Genomic DNA, 23,341 nt, shown 5'->3' on the forward strand with positions numbered 1-23,341 from the left:
TCATTCATCAAGGAATCAATTACCCTAATACGAAACGCCGAGCACCCATGCCGTAGAAAGTTTTCCCATTGTCCATGCCACACCAAACCCAGTCGTTAAAGCTAAACCACTTTTATTTCACTAAATCTAGTTCATTTGGCGGACGAGGGCGTTGATGGCCTCCTCGCGGTTGCCAAGGTCACCACCCTCAATGAAGTGCTTGAACTTGCGGGTGCGGAAACCACCAGTGGGGTTGGAGAGCTTGAAGGGCCACAGGAAGTTGGAGGCCTGCTTGAAGTTGGGGCCGACGGAGTAGATCTCGTGGACGAGATCCTCCATGCAGACAATGCCATACTTGCCGAGAGACTCCTCAATGATGGCGTTGTCGGTCAAAGCAGTGCGCTGCTTGTTGACCTTACCGTAACCACGCTTGTAGACGAGCTCCTTGATGGTCTTCAGGTTGGGGTAACCGTAGGCAACCCAGGGCTCGACAATCTTCAACATCTCGGTGGTGGCCTTGGTAGCCTTGATGAAAACACCGTTGTTGATCTGGAGAAGACGGAGCAGCTGGAGAGTCTTGCGGGGCTTGGGGGGCATCTTGTTGATACCCTTGATACGGACGACAAAGATCAACTTGGACTCAGGAATGTAGGCAGAGTCGCTCTTCTTGGCAACACGGTCAAGACGGATCTTCTCGCGCTCTGCATCGCGGTACTCCTTGACGTACTTCTCAGCACGCTTGAAGATGACGCCACGCTTCTCCTTGTTGGCCTATTCCGAGAACCAAAGTCAGCAACTTGATTTCCAGAATGAAATGCATAAACATGAAGGCTTTGGTTAGGCGAAAGATCAGACCCGAAAGAAGGTATAATATATCAACAGCATTGACAATGTCTAGTTGATGTGTGTGTTGTGCATCATTATGCCACGGAACTGCAGGGAGAAAATACGTACAGCCTTCTTCTTCTGGACAGCGGCGGTGCGCTCAGCACGAGCCTTCTCCTGAGACTTGCGCTTCTTGAGAAGCGTCTCAGGGACGAGGATCTGCTCTTTGGTAGGAACGGAACTACACAGGGAAATCAGATTAGTACGAGGTCCGGCATACTCTCTGAGGTATGAACAAGAGCGCCGGTGCGAGAACTGTGGCTGTAGCGCGACATTCTCTGCTTTGGCTGACTCGAATTTGAATTTGATCGGTGAGATTGGAAGGGAAATCTGGTCAACAATTTCTTGTTGTCCACATTGTCCACAAAGTATCCGACACTCATCCAACAACAACCTCGAACAAGATGTTCAAGAAGAATAGTCACTGGCACTCGCAACAGGTGTTTCCGACCAGTAGCATCGGTGCTTTGACGTGACAATAAATTTTAGAGCGAAGAATTAACGAGAAATTTCTTCATCTCCAACACCTTCAACATCATCTCTCAGCCCGCAAGCAGTATTTCAGCCTGAGTAACCAAGGGAGACGCCAAAGAGAGATCGAGCTGGCAGTTTCCCCAAAGCTCTCGTGCTCAATTAAGAGACGAGAACCATCATGAACTGCCCAGCGAGAGGACCACGGACAATCTGCAAAAGAACTCGAAACCGGGCTCGATGGCCATATCGACAATGCGCTCAAGGAGGATTAACATACGTGGCACCCATTTTTGCGACTGGCTGTTTGGTGAAGTCGGTTAGTATTTGGCTTTGGGATGGAAAAGAAGGAGGGTAGGAGAAATACAAGTCGGTCGGTTTTTTTTCCTTTCTCTGGGCTGGGTGGAGCAGTCCTGCGGTGGAGATTATTTCCCGCTTGCCAAAATTTTGGTGCTAGGGTTAGGTTTTTTGCCTGCACCACACACAAAATCTGGACTTTTCTGCCTTGCCCCACCGCCCTTGAGCATCCCGCCCTCACTCGCCCACACCACTCTAGCGCCTATCACGATATTGGAAAGATTGTTCTGCATTTCCAACCGCCAGTGTCGAGAAACCAGACAAAATTCACAATGGCTCCTCCCAAGAAGACCGCCGCCCCTAAGGAGAACATCTCCCTGGGCCCCTCCGTCCGCGATGGTACGTTTTATTTACTTGGAGTTTATGCCGTCGTAATGGCATATTTTCGCGCCATCAGAGTTGGGGAATTGGAAGCTGACTTTTGGATATAGGCGAGCTCGTCTTTGGCGTTGCTCGTATCTTCGCCTCTTTCAACGATACCTTCGTCCACGTCACCGATCTCAGGTTCGTCTATTCCGAAACAGCAGAGTTTCAATCTCGCAACGGGACTGCGCTTGCGACCTCCAACGAGTTCCAGAAACTAACATGAAGGACAGTGGCCGTGAGACCATCACCCGTGTCACTGGTGGCATGAAGGTCAAGGCCGATCGTGACGAGTCCTCCCCCTACGCTGCCATGTTGGCTGCCCAGGACGTCGCTGCTCGATGCAAGGAGCTGGGCATCAACGCCCTCCACATCAAGATCCGTGCCACTGGTGGTATGTTAAATTGCCCCTCAATAAATGCGATTGAAGCAACAGTTTCTAATTGTGTTATTCTCTACAGGTAACGGTACCAAGACCCCCGGACCCGGTGCCCAGTCTGCTCTCCGTGCCCTTGCCCGTGCTGGCATGAAGATCGGCCGTATTGAGGACGTCACCCCTACTCCCTCCGACTCTACCCGCAGAAAGGGTGGTCGCCGTGGTCGCCGTCTCTGAGCGCCATCACGACGATGGGAATGGCTTGGTTTGGACTGGAATTTCGCTATCTGGTTTCTCTTCGGCGTTGAGAAAAACGAGGGGAACGGCCATAGTGCCTGGTCCCCATTCTACTGTGCTCTGTCACATCCGAATAGCGGGTGTTTTGGCGAGCTGCTAGGTAGACGGATATGAATTCGCCCCCCGAAGCAGGCCCATGAACAGTACTCCTAGTCCGCGACTCTCCTGCATTGTGACCTGTGTGACGTGCGATCATCCGTTTCAGTGAAAATGAAATTTGAAACGATGTTGGTATGAGCCAATCGAGGCATACAAGTCTACTCTAAGTGATAAACAAGTCCGAACTCCGCGCTGGCATGTCTACAGAAAATTTGACTCAGCTTCTGCCACACTCATCATTTAAACCCCGGCTTGAGTGACCACATTCCCCGTCCTGCGCCGCCAGTCTTATTCAATACTGCCACTCTATCCAGAGCGGTCTTGAACTCATCGCTCTGTTTCTTCCCTGGGCAGTAGGGATTGAAGTGGTCCACAAGCATTTTGCTGGGCACTCGTCCACCATGTCGATCTATGAAAGTCTTGATCATCGCGATGAAATCCTTCGCCTTCAAGTTCTTGTCTAGCCCTGGGGTTCCAGAACGAGAACTGCTGGCACTTCCGCCATCCAAGCCTTGACGACTCGCCAGGTTATTCATAATACCGGCGGAGCTCGGGCCGCCACGTCGCCTATTTCCACCTGGTCTTCCTCCTGATCCAACTTCACCAGTCCAAGTAACTGTGCCGATCGGTACACGACGAGCTTCCTGGGCAGCATGTCGAAGGTGAGCGGCTGCTTCTCGGGCAACTTGGTTGGCTTCTTGGCGCAATACGCTCATATCTGCCTTCGCCTTCTGAGGGCCATTCACAATTTGCTCGTGATCATATGCACTATTCACTGAGCGTGAGAATATGCCCTCTAGCATTCGCCTCTCGTCGTGAACAGAATCGTCTTCTTTGAAGTCTTCCATGGCGGCAACGATGTTCATCTTCTGCAGTTCCTGTCGCTCAATGTCTCGCTCTTTGCTTCCAACACTGGTAATTGGTGCTAGATTCTTCCCCTTGGGACCAGTCCCGTCCTTGTTTGCCGAGATATCGACTTCCGCTCCCTTGAACACGTCGCTTCGTTGGGCAGCCGCCTGATCACCAGCATTATACGTGAACAGGTCATACAAGTCTGATAAATCGTACGAACTCCGTTGCTTCGGATCTTTAAGCACCTTGTTCGTCATGAACTGTTTGAAAATTTGCCTGTGATAGATCTTCTCCTCGATTGTGCCTTCCGTCATGAGTCGGTAAATCTTTACTGGCTTGTTCTGTCCCAATCTCCATGCTCGCTCCCGAGCCTGTAGATCTGTAGATGGGTTCCAATCAGGGTCGAAGATGATGATTCGATCAGCGCCTGTAAGATTTGTCCCCAGACCGCCAGTTCTTGTTGTCATAAGGAAAACATGAATGGACGGATCGGTATTAAATCTGTCAATCATTGGCTGTCGTTGGTCCACTGGCGTTTCTCCATCCATGCGAACATAGCTTATGCCGCATTCTCGCATACACTTCTCGATTATGTTGAGCATCAATTTGCCCTGTGAGAAAAGTAGCGTCTTGTGGCCGTTTGGGATCATTACTTTCTGCAACAAGTCATTGGTAAGCTGCAGCTTGGCGGAAAGCTTCGGGCTTCCAAAATTATATCCAGCTTTCTTCCCAAGACTCTTATCCAACAGGTCGGGATGGTTGCAGATTTTACGCAGAATGTCAATTCCGTACAGAGATTGACGCCGTCTGTTTAGAATGGCTGATACCTCGTCTGATCCTAAGAATGTTTCGTATGCCTTTCGCTGCCCGTCAGTCAACTTGCAGAACAAGACCTGTTCCGTCTTCTCGGGTAGGTCAGCAGCAACATCAATTTTCAGTCGCTGAAGCAAGTACTCGCTGATTGTCTCTTTGAGTGCTTCAGCGCACTTTTCAGCCGTCATGACTTGAAGATTGGATGCGTTCGCGTAGCCACCCTGACGAATAGGAATCTCGAACTGCGTCCGAAAATTTACTAGGGTTCCTAGTCGCATCGGATATATAAAGTCGAACAGAGACCACAGTTCGGTCAGATTGTTCTGTACAGGTGTACCTGATAATATGACCCGGTTCGGGGTGTTCAACTCCTTGCATGTTACAGTGATTTCGGCGTTGGGATTTCGGATCTTGTGTCCCTCATCAAGCACCGCATAGTCCCACAATATCGGTAACAACTCGTCAGCATAGGTTTGTAAGCCTGTATAAGTTGTGACAAGAACATGGCCCTTGTCCACAACTCCTCTGACAATTCTTCTAGCTGCATTCAAAGACTTATTGGCAACTGGACGGTAGTGTTCGACATCATATTCATCCTCAAATCGAGGGTTCATCATCCCACTTCCCGACGAATGCAGGATTGATACTCTCAACGGCGGCCACCAGCGATGAAATTCGCTCACCCATTGTCGTAGCAGGGTAGCTGGTGCAACCACAATGACTGGTCGATGAAGCGTTTTGCTGTAATGGAGGGCGGCGATAAATGCGATTAGTTGCACAGTTTTCCCCAAACCCATTTCATCTCCAATGATACCTCCAACACTTTGCTTGTACAACTCCGCCAGCCACTGTACACCAGTTTTCTGGTAACCAAACAAGGACGGGTGTATGTCGCCAGGCAGTTTCAGGCCATCATCAATATAGTGATCGGGGTAGTCCGGTGATGGTTTCAGCCATTCATCCTCATCCTCATCGCTCTCTACTGCGGCATCTTCGTCGTCTGCCAATTGTCGACGAGCTCGCCTAGCTCGACTCCTCCGGGAGATCCAGTCTTTCAGTCTGCGTTGGTAAAGTGATTCGTTACCATCATCCAGCTTGCTGAGGTCAACTTTCTCTTCTTCTAATGCTTTGGCTTTGGCCTTCGTTTTGCGACGCTCTTGCCGAATAAGATCATCTTCATTGCCCTGTTGCCAAACTGTTTCATCAGCAGACTCAGAAGCCGACGACTGATCTGGTTCAAATTCTGCCGACGGGCTGCGCTCCCGTTCGACCCTTCGTTTCTTTCTTGGACGAAGTGAAAACTCGTCTTCTGCAGCTGACGCAGGTGCTTTAGGTTCTTTCTCAACGACTTCATCGGCGAAACCTGGTCGGCGTAACAACTGGTGCGATGTTGGGCCCTCGGCCTCTTGATCATATTGTTCCGCGGCAGCTTCTTCTTCGGCTTCCAATATGGTGTCAGCCAACTGGCCAGTAATTCCCTCAGGACGAGGTCCGCCAACTTTTGCAAACGGCGTGATCTTTCCTGTTCGGATGAGATACTCTCGGTGGCTCTCGCCAGGAAGCCTTGTTGACTTGGAATGAGCGGCGGTGTCCGCAGGGTCCTCTCGATGTCGCTTGTCAATACGTGATTGAAAATCTGTAATGTCGCTTGAGATTTGTCCGATTTCTTCTTCCAGTTTTGCGATCTCTTTTTGCACATTACGTGATTGATATGGATTACCAGCAACCCTCTCCAGGCGCTTTTTCTCCTTGTCCAACTGGGATTGAAGTCTCTGCCTGGTGGCACCTAGCTTCACGATGCGGTTCTGATCTTTCTTGTCCTCCGCCTCCATTAGAGCGGCGTTTGCCTGGATGGTGATATCTCGCTCCAAGTCATCCTGATCTCTCACGGTTCCTGTCAAATTTTTCAGGGCATCTTCTTCAGTCATCGCCTCTGTCTCGAGCGTTTCAGCCGTTGATTCAGCACCAGTCGCTTCCTGGGCGGCTGCGACCATCTTCTCGACCAATTGCTCACGGCTTTCGCCTGTGGCCGATTGGTCTTGTTCCTGATCAGGATCCATGGAATTGAGTCAGCTAGGATCGGTGGCTCAGCCTGCTGTACTTCCACCGTTGCTTTAACGTCTAAAGGGGTTATTTCGCCCTTGCATCGTATTGATATGCCTGGAGATTATAGTGTTTAAAGGGTATTGGTCGTTGGTAACCCAGTGCACCGTTGTTCACGGCGGACCAAAATGGGTCGGCCAGGGAACAGCGGCGTCTTAGAACGCTAACTCCAACCCAACGCACAAATTTTTGTCTCACAAGCTTCTGAAAGCAGACGATCTTGATCTTGCGGGTCCGAAGATGGCGATACAGAACTCTGGGCGAGGAAAAATGAGCAACAAAAGTGATGGTGGACACAGATGAGTTGTTCATCAATGGTGCCTCGAAGTGTAAATCGTGAATGTCCAGTATTTGATAGCGTGAAAGGGTGGCAAAAGTCACATTGTAGTTGGTCAGCACTGTGGGGCCTCTCCGTGGCTGCCTTGAAGTCCCAGATGATTGTCGAAATGGAGACATCGATTGGTCTAGCTACCCTACACGCCGCTGACTCCCCCAAATGCCTCTCTTCCTCGTTCTTGTAACCATTCTATCGATGTGCTAGAAAAGGAAATAACTTGGCGTGTCAAGTCTACACTCCGTTCAAGATTTTTCACTTACTATGCCCTGGTTCGTCGTTAGGCCCCTCAGTAATAAGTTAGACGTAAACTTAGAAGTCCGTCCAATCCCGTATCCTTTCATGTTTTGGAGACAAGTACCTGCCATTGCCAAATCTTGCACTTTTAAAAATTTCGCACTTTAAATAAAGATAAGTCGTGATGTAAATCCGTATATTTAGAGAAATGTCGTTGATGAAAGTGTTTGTGGTGCTAGTTTTGACTGAATCTGCTGGTTGCAAAAAACCATCAAAGACTCTCCTTGTGGCCCGAATACTAGAAGTCACTACGAAACTTATATACTTTCAAGGTGCCTAGAACTTTGATGCACATATGCAAGATAGCAACGACGTAATTTCTTCATGCCTCCGGTTAGTGAGGCCGTTGGAGGAGTCTGAGTTGCTCACGAACCCAGACAGCTTGTGCTTGTGAGCCGCCATAAAGTCCTGCTCTATGCCAGTTTTGACTAATGAAAGTATATTGGGGTAGAAGACGCAGATAGTAAAATGGCGGAATACGCTCTGCAATTTGTAGCTCTGGCCGCCGAGGGGTTTGGTGATCAGCGGTCCAGGATTGGTACCATGCAATGACACGTTTTTGTAGATACGAAATCATGGCTCGTGTATGCTGGTGAATCACTAAAGTGTGATTTGAACGATATAGTAGAAAGCAAATGGCGAATGATGTCGAGTTTAAGCGCAATTTGCGACAGGACTGTTTAAGTGAGAGAACTAACTCGAGCCTAACAGTTCCTGACGGACATTGCACCATTTTATCAAGTACTACAATTGCAATGGTTCTTTGTTACATGTAAGTATTATACCACGACTTACCTAGATAGGCAAATGAAATTGGCGATTGGCTTTTATTCTGGCGTTGTTCACAGTTGGAGCCCGGTGGTGCAGGTTGGTAGCAGAATCAGGGGCCACGTGCCTTTGATAAAGATATCCAGCTCTTTGGGATGAACGGTTGACATACAAAGAAATGTCGAAAATCCGTCTCCTTTGAAGCTGCTTGCATAGTCATGGTGTGTTGAGAGAGATCTTTTGTGTGATGCCGGGCAGAAGTCGAAGCCTAGCAATTGTCAGTGATACTTGACATTGAGACACATGTGCAGGTTGAGAGAAAATGCTGCTGCATCAGTTTTTGCGCCATATTAGTTGTGCATTGCTGGGCTACGTGCTGCGTCATTCGGGACACACAGACAGTATGATCATTTCCACTAATACAATAAGCACTTGAATATTTAAATAGATGCAGTCTCTGAGTTGGCAAACATATTGTGACTGGACAAGTTGTTCGTTGTTGTTTGGCAACACGGACCCGAAGTTGATCCGTTTCATCAATGGTTTAACTTGCGACAAAGAAATAGGGAAAATGGGGCCTGAAAAAAAGTGTGAGACACTCAGCACCTAAGCCATCTTGCAAAACGCGCCCGCGCCTATCATTTCGCGTCGCCGCCGCCAAGGAGCCATTCATGGAGCTTCATGTTCCCACGTCACCCATTGGCATCTTGAAGTCTCAGTCACCTCGCAACGCTCCTCCATCACCACCAAAGCCCATGCGACGAGCGCCGTCGACATGCACATCATAAAGCCCTCGTGGCTGAGCCACAGCGGCGAACAGAAAGACTTTGAGGTGTACAGCTGTCATATTTCTCCCGATGGCAAGCGTCTCGCGACCGCTGGTGGTGATGGCCACGTCCGAGTCTGGTCGACCGAGGCTATCTACAATGCGAAGGATGCCAGCTACACAAAGCCGCGCCAGCTCTGCCACATGAGCCATCATTTAGGCACAATCCATTCCGTGCGATTCTCTCCCAATGGCCGGTATCTCGCCAGCGGCGCCGACGACAAACTCATCTGCGTATACCACCTCGACAAGGGGGCCCCGGCGATAACCTTTGGGAACAACGAACCGCCGCCGGCAGAAAATTGGAAAACATACAAGCGATTAATTGGTCACGAAAATGATGTCCAGGACTTGGCATGGTCACCGGATTCGTCCCTGCTGGTGTCCGTTGGGCTGGACTCCAAGGTCGTCGTTTGGTCGGGTTACACCTTTGAGAAGCTCAAGGCAATCCCGGCGCATCAGAGTCACGTCAAGGGCATCACTTTTGACCCTGCCAACAAGTTCTTTGCGACTGCTAGCGACGACCGAACGATCAAGATATTCCGATATACCCCTCCTGCCCCTAATTCTACCCAACATGACATGATCAATAATTTTGTACTGGAAACAACAATTAGCGCGCCATTTAAGAGCTCACCGCTTACTACATACTTTCGACGGTGCTCATGGTCCCCTGATGGTAACCACATCGCAGCTGCCAATGCTGTAAATGGTCCCGTGAGCTCAGTCGCCATCATTGAGCGAACCAGGTGGGATAGCGAAATCAATCTAATCGGTCACGAAGCGCCAACCGAAGTTTGCATGTTCTCCCCACGATTATTCCACACCGTTAAACCAGACGAAAATGCCACCACGAATGGAAGCTCTGGCCAAATGTTGGTGACCGTTGCTGCCACTGCTGGCCAGGACAAGACTCTGAGCATATGGAACACCAATACATCTCGCCCTGTTGTTGTTCTACAAGATCTTAGCGGCAAGTCAATATCCGATTTATCATGGGCTCCTGATGGCCAGACCTTGTTTGCGGCCAGCTTAGATGGCAGCATCGTGGTTGTCAGGTTTGACGAAGGAGAGCTAGGCTGGGTGGCACAGACCGAAGAAAACATTAGGGCTCTGCAGAAGTATGGTGCATCTCGCAAAGGGATGGGAATACCTGAGGATGTGGATGGCTTATTACTAGAGACACATAGTAAAGCTGGCGAGTCAAGAGCAGTTGAATCAAGAATGGGCGCCTTGATGGGAGATACGCCAAAGGAGTCTACGCCAGCCCCAAATGGCACAAGGGCAGGGTCAGATAAGCCTGTTGCTGCGACAAATGGCGAAACAGAGGCTGCGAAAACACCCGAGGAAGAGAAGGAAGATAAGTCTGCAGACCGTGTCAAAGAGCTCAAGTCGCGAGTGACAGTTGGCAAGGACGGTAAGAAACGAGTCGCACCACTTCTTGTCTCGTCCTCAGGGACTGGGCAGTCCTCATTACCACAGACACAATTGGTTGGGTCAACCGCAACCAAGACGACCCAGAACGATGCTCCACAAACTATGTTGGATCTCAGCAAACCGTTCGACGGACTGCCCAAGGGAGGCATCGCATCCATGCTGCTAGGCAACAAGAGAAAATCAGCTACGGGAGAGACCGAAGACGAGGGAGAAGAACCCCTTGCCAAGCGAGCTACGACGGGACCGACCCCAATCGTCACTAATGGCACTGACGGTGTAGAGCCAGCTGCTTTTGCCCCAGTGCAAAATGGAGTGGTTCCCACGCCCGAGTTCTTACGACCTGCAGTCCTGAATCCTTCAATATCGTTTGCACAAGTTAGATTAGCAGTCCCTCGAATTCGGTCACATATACTCCGCCCAATGGATCGGGGTGTTCTGCAACCAGAGAGCACTTCCGAGGACGCCTCTAAAGCCCCAGAAAATGTTACCATGGAGGCTAAAAACGACCCAAACCCGCGAGATCCATCACATGTCATGGTCACAAAGAGAGGAGAGCTGCTGTGGCAGGAGTTCCTACCACGGGCTGTCATTCTGGTGACTGCAAACAAGCACTTTTGGGCAGCAGCTTGCGAAGACGGATCCATCCACGTATGGACGCCCGCTGGTAGGCGCTTGCTGAACCCTATCATCCTTGAATCTCAGCCAGTCATTCTAGAATGCCGGGATCATTGGCTATTATGCATAACCGCCGTTGGACTGGCGCATGTCTGGGACCTGAAGATGCAATCTTCGCCACATCCCCCAGTATCATTGGGACCAATTCTGGATGTGGCAACTACATCATTAAACCAGCACTCTGCTAGCCCTGGCCCAGGGGTCACGTCTGCACACCTAAACACTAACGGGCATATTGTGGTTACATTGACGAACGGTGATGGGTACTACTATGCCCGAGAAATGTACACATGGCAGCGTTTGAGTGAAGCCTGGTGGGCTGTTGGTTCTCAATACTGGAATTCGAACGATTCTTCAATTTCCGCATTGCAATCAACGGCGGTTGGCGCCACTTCTGCGGAGGACAAGGACAAGAAAACTGCCGTTAGCGTATCATCTGGAATCATACCCTTCCTGGAGCGTCACACAACGAACGAATTTCTTCTCAAGGGTCGTGCCTATGCGCTGCAACGTATCATCAAAACTGTCATTCAGCGAAAAGAAGGCGAAGATTTGGAAAGCACCATCAGCATTGCCCATTTGGAGAACCGTATCGCTGGTGCAATGCAGCTCGGAGCCAAAGAAGAGTTTCGTCTCTATCTATTTATGTATGCTAAGCGCTTGGGAGCAGAGGGAACGCGGCCCAAGGTTGAAGAGCTCCTCAATAGCTTAATGGGAGGCATTCTCCGAGAAACGCAAGCCGAAGAGCAGCAAGGCAAGGGATGGTACGGCATTGATGACGAGATTTGTGGTTGGAATCGCAAAGAACTTCTCAAAGGGGTAGTTTTAATACTTGGTACGTGGATTCTCCAAAAGAGGACAATCGCCGCTCTCTCCGAGTCATCACTAACAGTGCACGCAGGAAAATATCGCGAATTACAGCGGCTGACCTCACAGTATGCGAGAGTCCTCGATCTCGACCTGGAAGATGGCTCCGTGGACGTTGATAATATGGACGTGGAAGCTTAGCGAACCCCGGTTCTTTTGTTCACGGGTGCACACCCTCTTGACTAGTTGGAAATGGAAAGTTGTGATGTGCTAACATTTTGTACATTTATTGTTTACACGGGGACCGGATACTACAGGAATTGTATGGGTCGTTTTGAGGATTAGGTGGAAAGGAATACCTCTTTTTGGCGTTTGGGAGATGGTGTTGAGCGATTGGACTGAATGCGAGGAGGGTGTTTTGTGCCGACATGATATAAATGTATTATTATCTTGAGGAATCGTCGCCTGTTGCGTACATGCTCGTGATGTGTGTCACCAGAAGTGTGTTTTCTTGCTGGTAGATCTTGGCGCTGAAAGTTGATTGCCTCTATGTGTAGATTAGCGAGATGCCAAGGGTGTATCACTTAACAAAGATATACTCAATTTCAAGCGAGCTCATGCCTGATGCCTGGATTGTCTTGGCTCTCCAGATGGTCTGCAGCAAATCCATAAGTATTTGATGTATCTGAACTGCCCACGCCCAGTCTTGAGCCGATGAATCCGCCAAGCATATGACTTGACACTTACATCGGCAACTCGACAGCTGGCAAACATGGGGCAGGATGCCCTTACAACTGCCTGCCAGCTGCACACATACAAATACGTTTGCCGTCGGTTGCCGGCACTGCCCATTCTGAGATGTATTTATTCTCTTGCCGCCTCCAAATTTCATCTTGGCATTATTTCTCTCTTTTCTTTCCTTCATCCTCTTTCAAACACAAATCGACCTTTTCCTTCGTATCGACAAGCAAACTCAAGGATATTCATCTGAGAGCTGTCTGTCGACCTTTCTTCCTTGCGTTTCCTTCACTCGCCTTCAGTACTCGATTTCACCCTTTGTTTTGCCTCCTTTTTACTCGTCCTCTGCTCTACGGACTTTGTAGACACCAACGGCTTGCGACGTCTTCGTAAAGACTACTTGCTCTTTAGCTTGTATTCCAGGATGACGAGCTGGAGACGACTTGTTTACTTGTTTTCCAATTTTGTATGGCTTGCTAGATTGCCGTGTTTAGGGGTCCTCGTTTACTTCTCCTCACACGTTAACAGCCTGTCCCCGTCAAGTTCCCTCGCCGTCGACACCACACCAAGAGCGGCCCTTGTAACCTTGGTCCACGACTACGACCTCGAGCCTCTGCTTTCGTCAATTCATCAGCTGGAAGATGCGTTCAATAAGAAGTACAACTACGACTGGGTGTTTTTCAGCACAGAGCCACTAAGCGATGAGTTCCGTCGAATCACCTCAAATGCAACTTCGTCTACATGCGTATACGAGGTGGTCAGGCAGGACGAGGCCAAAGTCCATCGCTGGCAAAATGATCGGCTAAATCAAGAACATCTACCTTCGCAAACTTCTCAGGACGCTCCATCGCCGACTCGCGGCGACGTATTGGAACCAAGACAGACTTTCCGCCAACTGAAACGATGGAACAATGGGCCCTTTGCCAAAGAGAAACGACTTCAGACCTATGAGTGGTTTTGGAGGATTGAGCCAGGTGTGAGTATCCATCCTACGACCTACGACAGTTCATGTACCTGCGGGAAATCTAACGTCGCCCTAGGCTCAATTTACACATGATATTGGATTCGATATTTTTCGCTTCATGAGAGATCACAACATTTCGTACGGGTCCAACAAAGCAAATTTGGCACCAGTTCACCCGTCAATGCTTTCACAACACGTAAAGGGCTTCCTGGATAAACACCCTCATTTGCTGCACGCAGAAGCTGAGATTGCTTGGTTGTTGAGGTCTGGAAATTACCGTGAACTGCAAAACCACCCAGAGGAATCTCAAGAAACATATTCTGATGCCAAACAGATTGGTAGTTGTAAAGCCAATAAGCACTAGTGGTTCGGAAGCTTCAATACCATCGACAAGGCAGACGATGACGCAAATACACCAGCAGAGGCCTTTACTACTTGGCTGCGGACATTTTATGAGAGCGGCACGTCACCCAAATTTGAGATTGGTTCTCTCTCCTTTCTTCGGAGCCATAGCCATCAGGTCCTTTTGGATCACTTTGATGAATACGATAGTTCTTACGACGAAGGAATTCCCGATATGTTGGTCCCAACTATTAGTGCAAGCATGTTTCTGCCACAAAAGAGTGTTTGGAACTTCCGCCAAAAAGACAGAGGGCTTACCAGCTGGCCACTACCTCCTGATTCAACCCCAGAGCCGAGGCTCAAACTCTGGCACCGCATGAAGCGAGCGGTGCGAAATGATTCACACCCGAAAATAGCGAATCAGAGGCCAAGTTCTTTGCGCGGTGGCCAAAGCGGTTTGAAGGATCGATTTGCTCTTTGGGATATGATAGCTGAGGACTTTGGCAGACAGGAGACCATACCGAGCCTTCGATCTGGTGACACGGTAATTGATGAGCGCAACTTTGCACTCAGCTAAATTACTGCTGGAGAATCTTTTCCCGAGGCAGAAGGGATCCAATATGCCGCCCACTCCTTTGCTGGCATCGATCGTCTGGAAAGAGATGCCTGATTTACATTGGTTCGTCGTGCGTGGGACTACAGGCGAGTACATAGCAGTATATCTTGGTTTTAAATTTACCTTTTATTTGATTTGATGTTTCTATGCCAGGAATAAGCTAGGCGTAACGGGATTGAGAACTCCATTGGAACTTGAGCATAAGACACAAGACATGTCAATTGGCACTTGCGCCTGTGAATGAATCAAATGCTTTCATGATTGTTGGTCGGTGGGGATGGACCCTGCTCATGGCCTGATGGCGGTGGACAGTGCACACATTGATCAAGATATGCACGGCAGAGGCGTTACATTCGGCATCTCCGCGGCTCGTCATCTGTCTGCACTTAAAATACCGGTTTCAGAGCCTCAATTTGGCCTCACCATGCCACGCATGCCCTCAGCTTCAGCTTCAGAACATGAGGTAATAATTGCAATTGAATTGCCCAATACAAAGATATGAGTCTGGTGGCTTGGCCGGCACTCGGCACGGAAACGGGGAACCTGTATATCCGAACCTTGCTCTATTCCTAATCAGACCTAGCACATTACCATGTCAGTTGTAGCTTCATTCGTGTCTCTCTGCAGGTGCCGATGCATGCACCCCCAGTACGTCCGCAGTTGATGCCAACGCCTCCAAGCCCAGTCGGATGTGACGGGACCAAAAACTCCCTTTCTGTCATGCCGAGCGTGTTATCACGAAGGCGGCCGGTTACAGGGGTCGTAACGGTTCTTCTCATCTTGGGGGTATTCTCATTTCTTCGAATATCTGGCGGCGACGTCACTCCTATTGCCAAACAGCCAGCATCTCCCGGGTCTTCAACGGCCCTGCAAGAACAGTTGAAACCATGGAACGAAGACGACCGAATAGGCGACCTCTCCCACCCACGAGCGATCCCCGATACTGCCATACACCCGGTCGAGTACCTCACCAAAAATGCGCGGCAAGAATTTGATCAGGTCCTGGGGAAACAATCAAAGACTTTGGAGGAGGCAGTCAAGGAGTATCGCAGGCGATATGGACTTCCGCCACCTCCTCATTTCGACAAGTGGTTCGAGTTTTCTCAAAAGAATGACGTTCAGCTAATTGACGAATTCGACACGATCCACGATCTGATCACACCGTTCTGGGGTATGAAGCCAAAGACGATCCGGAGTCGAGCAAGAGAGGCACTCGGACACCCTAATGGTCTGATTGGTATTGCCATTCGGAAGCACAAAGTTGCCTTTGTGGAAAATCCCAACGGCGCGGAGTGGCAGCAGCTTGCGACGGTTGGCATGCTCGAAAAGTTCATTCAGTACTTACCGGATATGGATCTTGCCTTCAATATACATGACGAGTCACGAGTGGTGCTTCAGCACGATGACCTTGCTCGGCTAGTTCGCAAAGCAAAGGAGGAGAACATGCCGGCTTCCAACGCGAATTCGCAGCCAATTAACGCTTTTGCGGCAGTTGTCCCAGATTTGGGCAAAGGCATGCGGTTTGATGAGGTTAAGCAGACTCGCTTTCGATCGGCCGCCCACCAACCGACGTGGACGACTTCAAGGATGTCCTGTCCACCCGACAGCGCTGCTCGGGCGCTAGAAGACGACGAGGTGGGAGATAACGCTAGCAAATACGCCCTAACGGAAGCCGGTTTTATCTATAACACGACTGCCATGATGGACATCTGCTTAAGCCCATCACTTAGCAAGTCCTTTGGGTTCTTTGAGCGGCCAAATGGATATGTCGTGGCGCATGATTTATTCCCAATTTTTTCACAGTCCAAGATTTCTTCCTACAGCGATATCATCTACCCTTCGCCATGGTATTGGTATGAGAAGGTGGTCTATAATGAAACTAGAGACTTTTCTTGGGCAGAGAAACAAGACCAACTGTACTGGCGAGGTTCCACTACAGGCGGGTTTAGCCGTGACGGTGGCTGGAGGCGCCAGCATCGTCAACATCTGGTTCAAAAGATCAATAACGAGCCGCACGCCAAAGTCGTCACCAATAAGGGTGACTCTAGCCAGCCAAAATGGGACGTGAGTGATACCAAACGCGGCGACTACCAGAAACTCGTCAACGTGCGTTTTTCACATGTGGGCCAATGCGACCCTGTCGACTGCGAGGCACAGATCAAATTTTTTGAGGTCAAGGACATGGTTGACATGCAAGATGCATGGAACTACAAGTTTCTTCTCGATATGGACGGCAATGCATTCAGCGGGCGCTTTTACGCCTTCCTGCAGAGTCGTAGCCAGGTATTCAAGCAGGCCTTGTTCCAGGAGTGGCATAAGGAGTGGCTGAAGCCTTGGCTTCATTATGTACCCATGAGCATGCGGGGTGACGACTGGCTTGAGCTTGTGCGGTATTACACCGGTTCTAGTGCCAAGGGTGAGGATATGGCGAAGAAGAGTGCGGAATGGGCTGGCAAAGCCTTGAGAAAGGTAGATTTGGAGGCGTGGTTCTTTCGGTTACTTCTCGAGTAAGTTGCTCCGTCTCCTGTTCTGTTGCTAGACAGACGTGATAACAGTTTCGATTAGGTATGCTCGTGTGATTGATGATAATAGGGCGGTAATCGGTTTTGATCCGTCTAGTGCGAATAAGGTACTGAAACCTTGAGACTTGAGTGATGGGGATGGAGTCTCTGTTCTAAATGTATGGAGTTTGTGTTCGAACGGGATGGAAACCCGTGGGCATCTTTGTACTAATATCAACTGTTGGCGAAACTTGGGGTCTGAGAAATATAAAAGGCTCTGTAACTGGTGCTACGGCAATGAAATGAAAGCTTGCTTGGCAGGGAATTATAGGACGGTAAGGGCATTAATGGGGCAACAAGATGGCTTCGAATAGCGAATAGATATCAGCGGGCAGCTGGCCGCCAATACAAGTAGTTTTTTTTTCTTTTTCCAGATGTCAAGATGGGATTTAGCCATAAATTTGTGAGTGTTTTGCCATTGCGATTCAGGTACGTCCCTTGGTAGGTACCTAGTACCTAAGACAACTATCATATGGAGCATAGCACAATACTCTACTCCATCGCAGACTGTGACGGGTATCTTTCGTGTACGAGGTGGACAAAGAATACCTACCTAGGTACACAAGATGTAGTTGCGAGCATCAGTATGGAGTATATCTTTGCACCAACATGGCTGCCGAACATTTCGGGTCTAGCGCCTACTTCACCGTGGTAGCCGAACTCGCAAGGGGAATTTTGTCGTCCATTTCGGCTTTTCTGTTCCACAAAGTTTACGAGTGGCTGCACCCTAATTAAAATATTGAACCGATTTTGGCTCAGCATCTCGGCAATCTGTGCGCCGAAAGGAGGAGTCGAGTCTGTTCTGTGTGCGCCAGCTTGGCAGGGGCAATCCAGTCAGATTCGCATTGATTGACGGCAATCAATGCCGGCCGAGATGCTGGACCCATGGAATGAAGACGGTCGTGATGTCTCCTGTTTCCGCCTGGCCTTTTGCCAAGAACTTGAAACCCAAGGAGCAAAAGAATGAAACTCGAGCCACAAATCAGCGCCTGGATGCCTATGGTCCATCACTGCCCCTGTTTGGCCTGGTCTCGTCTGGTCTGCTCAGTGTCAGAGTCAATCACGGACACACAAAGACGTCATTGATCGAGGCTAGACCTTGGCGATTTTGATGAGCATTGCCATGGAGTTCTGTTTTTAGACCGACATGACATGACTGCCCTCCCGTGATGACTCAATATTCCTCATTTTTCTTTTTTTTTTTTTCTTTCTTTCCCACCGGTGCAGTCGCTGCAGATTATGCATCATCAATATTCCCAGCCATCGGTGGAGTCTGGTGAGCTTTGTGAATCCAAGCTCAATCGCACCAGTTGACCCTGTCCCAAAGAAAGCTGATGCCAGACAAAACTAGCTTCAGCCACTCTGTTTTTAAATCGGGCCCTGCAAATCCGATTGACACGCTTGGGCTTTATTGCACCTGACCTCCGCTGACCTGACCTGACCTGACCTGACACCCTTGATTGACCTTGACCCGTTTGTGATCGACGGCTGGCCTTTGTCGTTTGCGGATTGGAGACTGCTCAAGTGGATGGAACTGGGGGCCTCCGGCAGCCATCCATCGCTTGCAGGTACCGGCAGCTTCCCTGTCAACTTTCTCCTTTCCCTAAAGTACCCCATACCAGCGACAATTCGTTCTTTTCCTTCTTCCATGTTTCTTTGGGTGTTGGCTTGGCTTGGACAGATTCAGTTTTTGTGCATCTCGACGTTCCTTTTTTTTCTTTCTGTTTTTTCCCCGACGCCTGGAAATTTAGCCCTCGGGGCCACTCTTCGCTCCTTTTGTGTTTATACAAGGTGCATTTCAACATTCCGGGCCTGCTTCCCCCTACCCCCTTCCTGTGACATCACTTCTTGCGACGACCTTACAATCATGGTGATTCTCGAGACTGCCGCCTCTAAGGCGGCTGGTTCTGGTGCTTATCGAAGCAGCAAAGGAAATGGATTCGCAAAGAATGTGTCTCTGATATTTGTATGTGTTCTTCCTAGCCGTGTGCCGTGGTACCTGGCGGCACGCGACCTCCATGCGACGAACAATCAAGAGCCTCGGACTGATGATTTGTTTAGTTGACTTTTCAAAATTCGGCCCTGATACTGGTACGTTTCATGCTCGACATTTCCGAATCAATTCCAAGACCGCGATGCTGTCGATTTTCTCCTGCCCAGATCCGAGTGACCTAACACAGATGCAGGTGATGCATTACTCTAGAGTCATGCCTCCGGAAGGTGACCACCGATATTTCACATCCACAGCCGTCTTCATCAACGAAGTTATCAAGTTGGCCATATCCCTGACGTTGGCCCTGTACGAGACGTCCAAGACCCTTGCTCCCAGCACGCCGGCTACCGTACTCTTCGAGCAGATCTACAATGGGGTATTCTCCAGTGATGGTTGGATGTTGGCTGTGCCTGCCGCTTTATACACGTTTCAGAACCTGCTGCAGTATGTGGCTGTTGGGAACTTGGACCCTGTGCATTTCCAGGTGTTGTATCAAGTAAAGGTGCGGTTGCAACCTGGCCCGCTACTACATGAACCATATGATATTGGATTGTACTGACAGATGGAACAGATCCTCACAACTGCTATTTTCAGCGTTTTTCTTCTGCGCCGCCAGCTTGGTTTCAAAGGTTGGACGTCCTTGATCATTCTGACATGTGGTGTCTGCGTTGTCTCTTTACCGTCCTCCGAAAAGGCCACCAGCTCGCTCCTCCTGCACGGCGTGCCAGACCACTATTTTCCTCGATCAAAGCACGAAATCGGCCAAACTGTGGCTGGCGCAGCTGTCCCTGAAGCAGCGCTGCACCTCAGCAAGCGATCTGCTACATACGAAGGCATTGCGAAAGACCTGCCACCCGCTGATCCCATTATGAACTTTTCCGTTGGAGTCTCCGCGGCACTCATCTCAGCTGTTGTGTCCGGTCTGGCGGGTGTATACTTCGAGAAGCTGCTCAAGGAGAGCTCCACAAATGCGAGCGTCTGGATGCGAAATGTCCAGTTGAGCTTCTACTCGCTCATCGCGGCCTTCCTGGGAGGTTGTGTGTACCAGGATGGGGCTGGTATTCAAGAACACGGCTTTTTTGAGGGGTACAATGCCGTCGTTTGGGCCGCCATCTTACTCCAGGCTGCAGGTGGTTTGCTCGCTAGTCTTGTGATTCGCGATGCCGACAACATCGTAAAGAACTTTGCCACCAGCATTAGCATTGTCATCAGCTTCGTTGTGAGCGTGTGGATATTTGATTTCGCCGTTACCATGACTGTAAGTTTTCAACATACTACCCACCCAGACCTCGCACCGAACACGACATCTAATCAGAGCAGTTTCTCCTGGGTACTTCCCTCGTCCTCCTCGCTACATACATCTACAGTGTCCCGGAGCGCAAACTCCACCGCCCACCTCCCATGCGCATAGTCAGCTTTGAGAAACCCGCCATTGAGCAAACCGTTACACCGTTACAAACTCCCCGCACAGCAGACTTTCGCCGTCTCAACGCCGACCCCTTTGACAGCAAGGGCCTTGGCAAAACGACCAGTCGGCCTGGTAGTCCTATGCTGCCGCGTGTGGCCAGTCGTACTCATGTTCATAAAGAAGAGTACTAGATTAGAGATGCGGGCTATCAGCGCCGTTTTGGTTGCGGCTATTTGGTTTTGGTTGACAAGTAAAATAAGTGGCGTCTGGAAAAGCATTGTTTTTTGGTTTCGGTGGGTTTGCGCATAAGGATATACGAGTTACGTGGGTGATCGGCCGGACTTGGATGATTTCTAGACGGATCTAGAAGCTTAGATACCATAGAGCGAATACTCGTCGAACAAGGACGAGTGAATATACCAAGTTTTACATACGATTGCCACCTCTCTTAGCCTGTTTCTGCTTCCGTAGCATGAGCTCCATTTCTAGCTCTACACCAGATTGATTCGCTGGGTTGTAGACAAGGCCACTTTGTCAATTCTAGATTAGAGCATTCCCCAATCTTGATTACTACATTGTTGCTCCTACAATTACTTGGTAATATGCCAGATATTTGGACTCACTACACCGACACTGCTTCCACAGAAGTGACTGCGGCCATCTTACGACAGCTTTCAGCCTCGATACCAGAACGTTTACATGATGACTTCATTCGCAACATCCTAATACAACAGAGTTAGAATAGTCATTTGAACGACAGGACCAGGAAAGACACTTACCCTCTTCAACTCCTTGTACGGAAGACAAATGCAGTTCTGTATCCGGACTTCATCGCCAACGCCACAATCCTTACCCAATATGGTAATACTCTGCACTTTGACGCCGTTCTTGATAATGCTCGTTGAGTGGCTGTCTGCAGGCGCTGGTGTGCCTTCAACTCGTGCCCAGGCACCTACTCTGCTTCCCCAGCCGATAATCGAGTATAGGATGCAGGCGTCGTGCTTGACTTCAGAGTCTTCCAACACGACACTCTCCTTGATACGAGCTCCAGCACCGACAACCACGCGGGGCCCAATGCTCACGTTTGGACCGAGCTTGGCTGTAGGGTGGACTTGTGCAGAGGGGTGAATGAAGACGGGTGGTACGATGTTGGCGCTAGGTTGGGCGAGTTCGTCGCTGCCAGATTGCCACGCTTGTTGGAGGTATAGCGCGTTGGCAGGGACCGCAGAGCCTGCCGTCTTGATTTGGCGCCAGAAGTCCTGGGTTTCATACACGAAGAACTGCTTGCTGTCGGCCATGTCACTGAGGATATCTTGCTCCAGGCGAATCACTTCATTTTTACGGCTGGATTCGTCGTCGTCGTCGTCGGCACCAGGGGGGAACTGGTATGATTCGAGGTTATCGGAGGATGGGTATGACACGAGGCGGGCTGGGCGGTCGAGGCGACGCTTAATCGCTGACTTGATGGATGGGAAAATTGCCTCGGTGGAGAAGAGATACACGCCGCAGTTGATCAAATTGCTGATATGTGACTCTGGCTTCTCGACGTAGTGTAGCACACGGCGGGTGTGGGAGTCGGATACAATGCAACCAAAGTTTGTGGCGGCATCGTCGCTCACGCGTGTCCCCAGAATGACGGCCTCGGCGTCCTTTTCGCCGTAGAGCTTGAGCATTTCGGTGAGGGGGAATGAGCAGCACACGTCGGCGTTGAGGACGAATAGTCGCTCTGGTCTGCCCTTGAGGATGGCATCGCGGAAATGGTATAAGCCGCCGGCTGTGCCGAGCGCCTGGTACTCGCGTAGGTAGCGGATCGCGATGGAGGGGAATTCCTTGGCGGAGTCTTTGATGAAGTCGCGGAAGACGGATTCGTCGTAGTAGCCGATTATGTAGACTTCTTGGATTTGGTTGTTGGGAACGCGGGCTATGGAGGAGAGGCAGTGCCAGATGATGGGGTGGCCGGCGACTTCGAAGAGCGGTTTGGGGAGGTCGAGAGATAGGGGCCGGAAACGAGTTCCTCGAGACGGACCTCCGACCTTGGGTATTGAATGTTAGTGTGAGAGCTATACTGATATTGGATGTGGTATATCTGGCCTATCGTCTGGTGTAGGTTGTATGTATGTTGACTTGGGAGATGGGGTTTTCCTTGCACGACAATAACCATTGCCGGATCAAGCTGCTATCTTTTGGGCGAGTACAAAACAGAAACGTATTTCCTTGACTTACCAGAATAACGGCCTTGGTCGTGCCCTGATCCTTGGATCGATGCGTCAAAGGAACTTGGAGTGACATGGCGGTGACGTTGATGTTGGGAGGTGGGGTGGTAGGAATCGCAGGACGGACGCAGAAGGTTCGATTGGAGAATATGAAGACAAGAATGAAGAGTGTACTACTGCCAAGGCAATAAAATCTCCAGCATGCCTTCTAAAGATATAGACCCCGACTCTGTTGTCCTATGCACGCTCAACAGAACGAGGTGGTGTGCAAGGATTGATTGGTGTAAGTATGGAGGACCTTCAAGTGTCGAGTTGGCGTGGAGGAGGTCAATGGAAGCTTGAGTGGGTAAGTTGATGAATGGCGGGGCAAATGGCGATGTGGAGGCTGTCAATTGCTACCTCGACCCTGACAAGTGATCCCGTGGCCACAACTTTTGGTTGCACTGAGAGGATTCTGGGCTGAGTTGAGCATTCTACAGAGTAACGCGGGCGACGAGCTGAGCTTGAGGAAAGATGTGCAATTTAAAGAAGTCACCGGGGCTTCTTGAGAGCGGCGGATTGACTGACAGCTCAAGTGAGTGGAATGGCAAATGCTCCTGCCATGTGTTTGTACCTGGGAATAATCACCAAATATATTCCATTCGCAATAGTTTTCCGGAAAGTTAGGCACTGATCTGTTCCGTTAGCGTTACCCTATTTGATGAGTGGTACGGCCCGTGGCGCCACAATTGTGGTTGAGAATGGGACGAAGATGGAGATGGATGTTT

General features: G+C 49.9%; 8 protein-coding genes across 8 annotated transcripts; 5 read left to right on the top strand and 3 right to left on the bottom strand.

Moving 5' to 3' along the window:
• Nucleotides 1-126: 126 nt before the first annotated feature.
• On the bottom strand, nt 127-1,626 carry VFPPC_18672 (60S ribosomal protein L7; the record flags this gene model as incomplete). The annotated part of the gene is made up of 3 exons (XM_022430249.1): nt 127-750; nt 934-1,045; nt 1,616-1,626. The coding sequence occupies 3 exons, from the start codon at nt 1,624-1,626 to the stop codon at nt 127-129; spliced, it is 747 nt and encodes a 248-aa protein (XP_022286007.1).
• Nucleotides 1,627-1,964: 338 nt separating this feature from the next.
• Nucleotides 1,965-2,668, top strand: VFPPC_01797 (40S ribosomal protein S14 (CRP2); the record flags this gene model as incomplete). The annotated part of the gene is made up of 4 exons (XM_018281565.1): nt 1,965-2,031; nt 2,124-2,196; nt 2,289-2,449; nt 2,517-2,668. The coding sequence occupies 4 exons, from the start codon at nt 1,965-1,967 to the stop codon at nt 2,666-2,668; spliced, it is 453 nt and encodes a 150-aa protein (XP_018150338.1).
• Nucleotides 2,669-3,063: 395 nt separating this feature from the next.
• On the bottom strand, nt 3,064-6,552 carry VFPPC_01798 (DNA repair protein Rhp26/Rad26; the record flags this gene model as incomplete). Its single annotated transcript, XM_018281566.1, has 1 exon — nt 3,064-6,552. The coding sequence occupies one exon, from the start codon at nt 6,550-6,552 to the stop codon at nt 3,064-3,066; it is 3,489 nt and encodes a 1,162-aa protein (XP_018150339.1).
• A 2,217-nt stretch (nt 6,553-8,769) lies between these two features.
• VFPPC_01799 (protein HIR1) lies at nt 8,770-11,940 on the top strand (the record flags this gene model as incomplete). The annotated part of the gene is made up of 2 exons (XM_018281567.1): nt 8,770-11,767; nt 11,834-11,940. 2 exons carry the CDS (start codon nt 8,770-8,772, stop codon nt 11,938-11,940), a joined length of 3,105 nt encoding a protein of 1,034 aa, XP_018150340.1.
• Nucleotides 11,941-12,901: 961 nt separating this feature from the next.
• On the top strand, nt 12,902-14,360 carry VFPPC_01800 (alpha-1,2 mannosyltransferase KTR1; the record flags this gene model as incomplete). Its single annotated transcript, XM_018281568.1, has 3 exons — nt 12,902-13,453; nt 13,518-13,779; nt 13,840-14,360. The coding sequence occupies 3 exons, from the start codon at nt 12,902-12,904 to the stop codon at nt 14,358-14,360; spliced, it is 1,335 nt and encodes a 444-aa protein (XP_018150341.1).
• Nucleotides 14,361-15,119: 759 nt separating this feature from the next.
• VFPPC_01801 (capsule-associated protein CAP1) lies at nt 15,120-16,910 on the top strand (the record flags this gene model as incomplete). The annotated part of the gene is made up of 1 exon (XM_018281569.1): nt 15,120-16,910. One exon carries the CDS (start codon nt 15,120-15,122, stop codon nt 16,908-16,910), a length of 1,791 nt encoding a protein of 596 aa, XP_018150342.1.
• Nucleotides 16,911-18,827: 1,917 nt separating this feature from the next.
• Nucleotides 18,828-20,552, top strand: VFPPC_01803 (UDP-galactose transporter; the record flags this gene model as incomplete). Its single annotated transcript, XM_018281571.1, has 5 exons — nt 18,828-18,926; nt 19,022-19,051; nt 19,147-19,455; nt 19,525-20,211; nt 20,274-20,552. The coding sequence occupies 5 exons, from the start codon at nt 18,828-18,830 to the stop codon at nt 20,550-20,552; spliced, it is 1,404 nt and encodes a 467-aa protein (XP_018150344.1).
• Nucleotides 20,553-21,056: 504 nt separating this feature from the next.
• On the bottom strand, nt 21,057-22,650 carry VFPPC_01804 (GDP-mannose pyrophosphorylase A; the record flags this gene model as incomplete). The annotated part of the gene is made up of 3 exons (XM_018281572.1): nt 21,057-21,083; nt 21,141-22,394; nt 22,585-22,650. The coding sequence occupies 3 exons, from the start codon at nt 22,648-22,650 to the stop codon at nt 21,057-21,059; spliced, it is 1,347 nt and encodes a 448-aa protein (XP_018150345.1).
• Between the last annotated feature and the right edge of the window lie 691 nt (nt 22,651-23,341).

This window comes from Pochonia chlamydosporia, chromosome 1 (assembly GCF_001653235.2).
Source record: "Pochonia chlamydosporia 170 chromosome 1, whole genome shotgun sequence".
Classification (NCBI taxonomy): domain Eukaryota; kingdom Fungi; phylum Ascomycota; class Sordariomycetes; order Hypocreales; family Clavicipitaceae; genus Pochonia; species Pochonia chlamydosporia.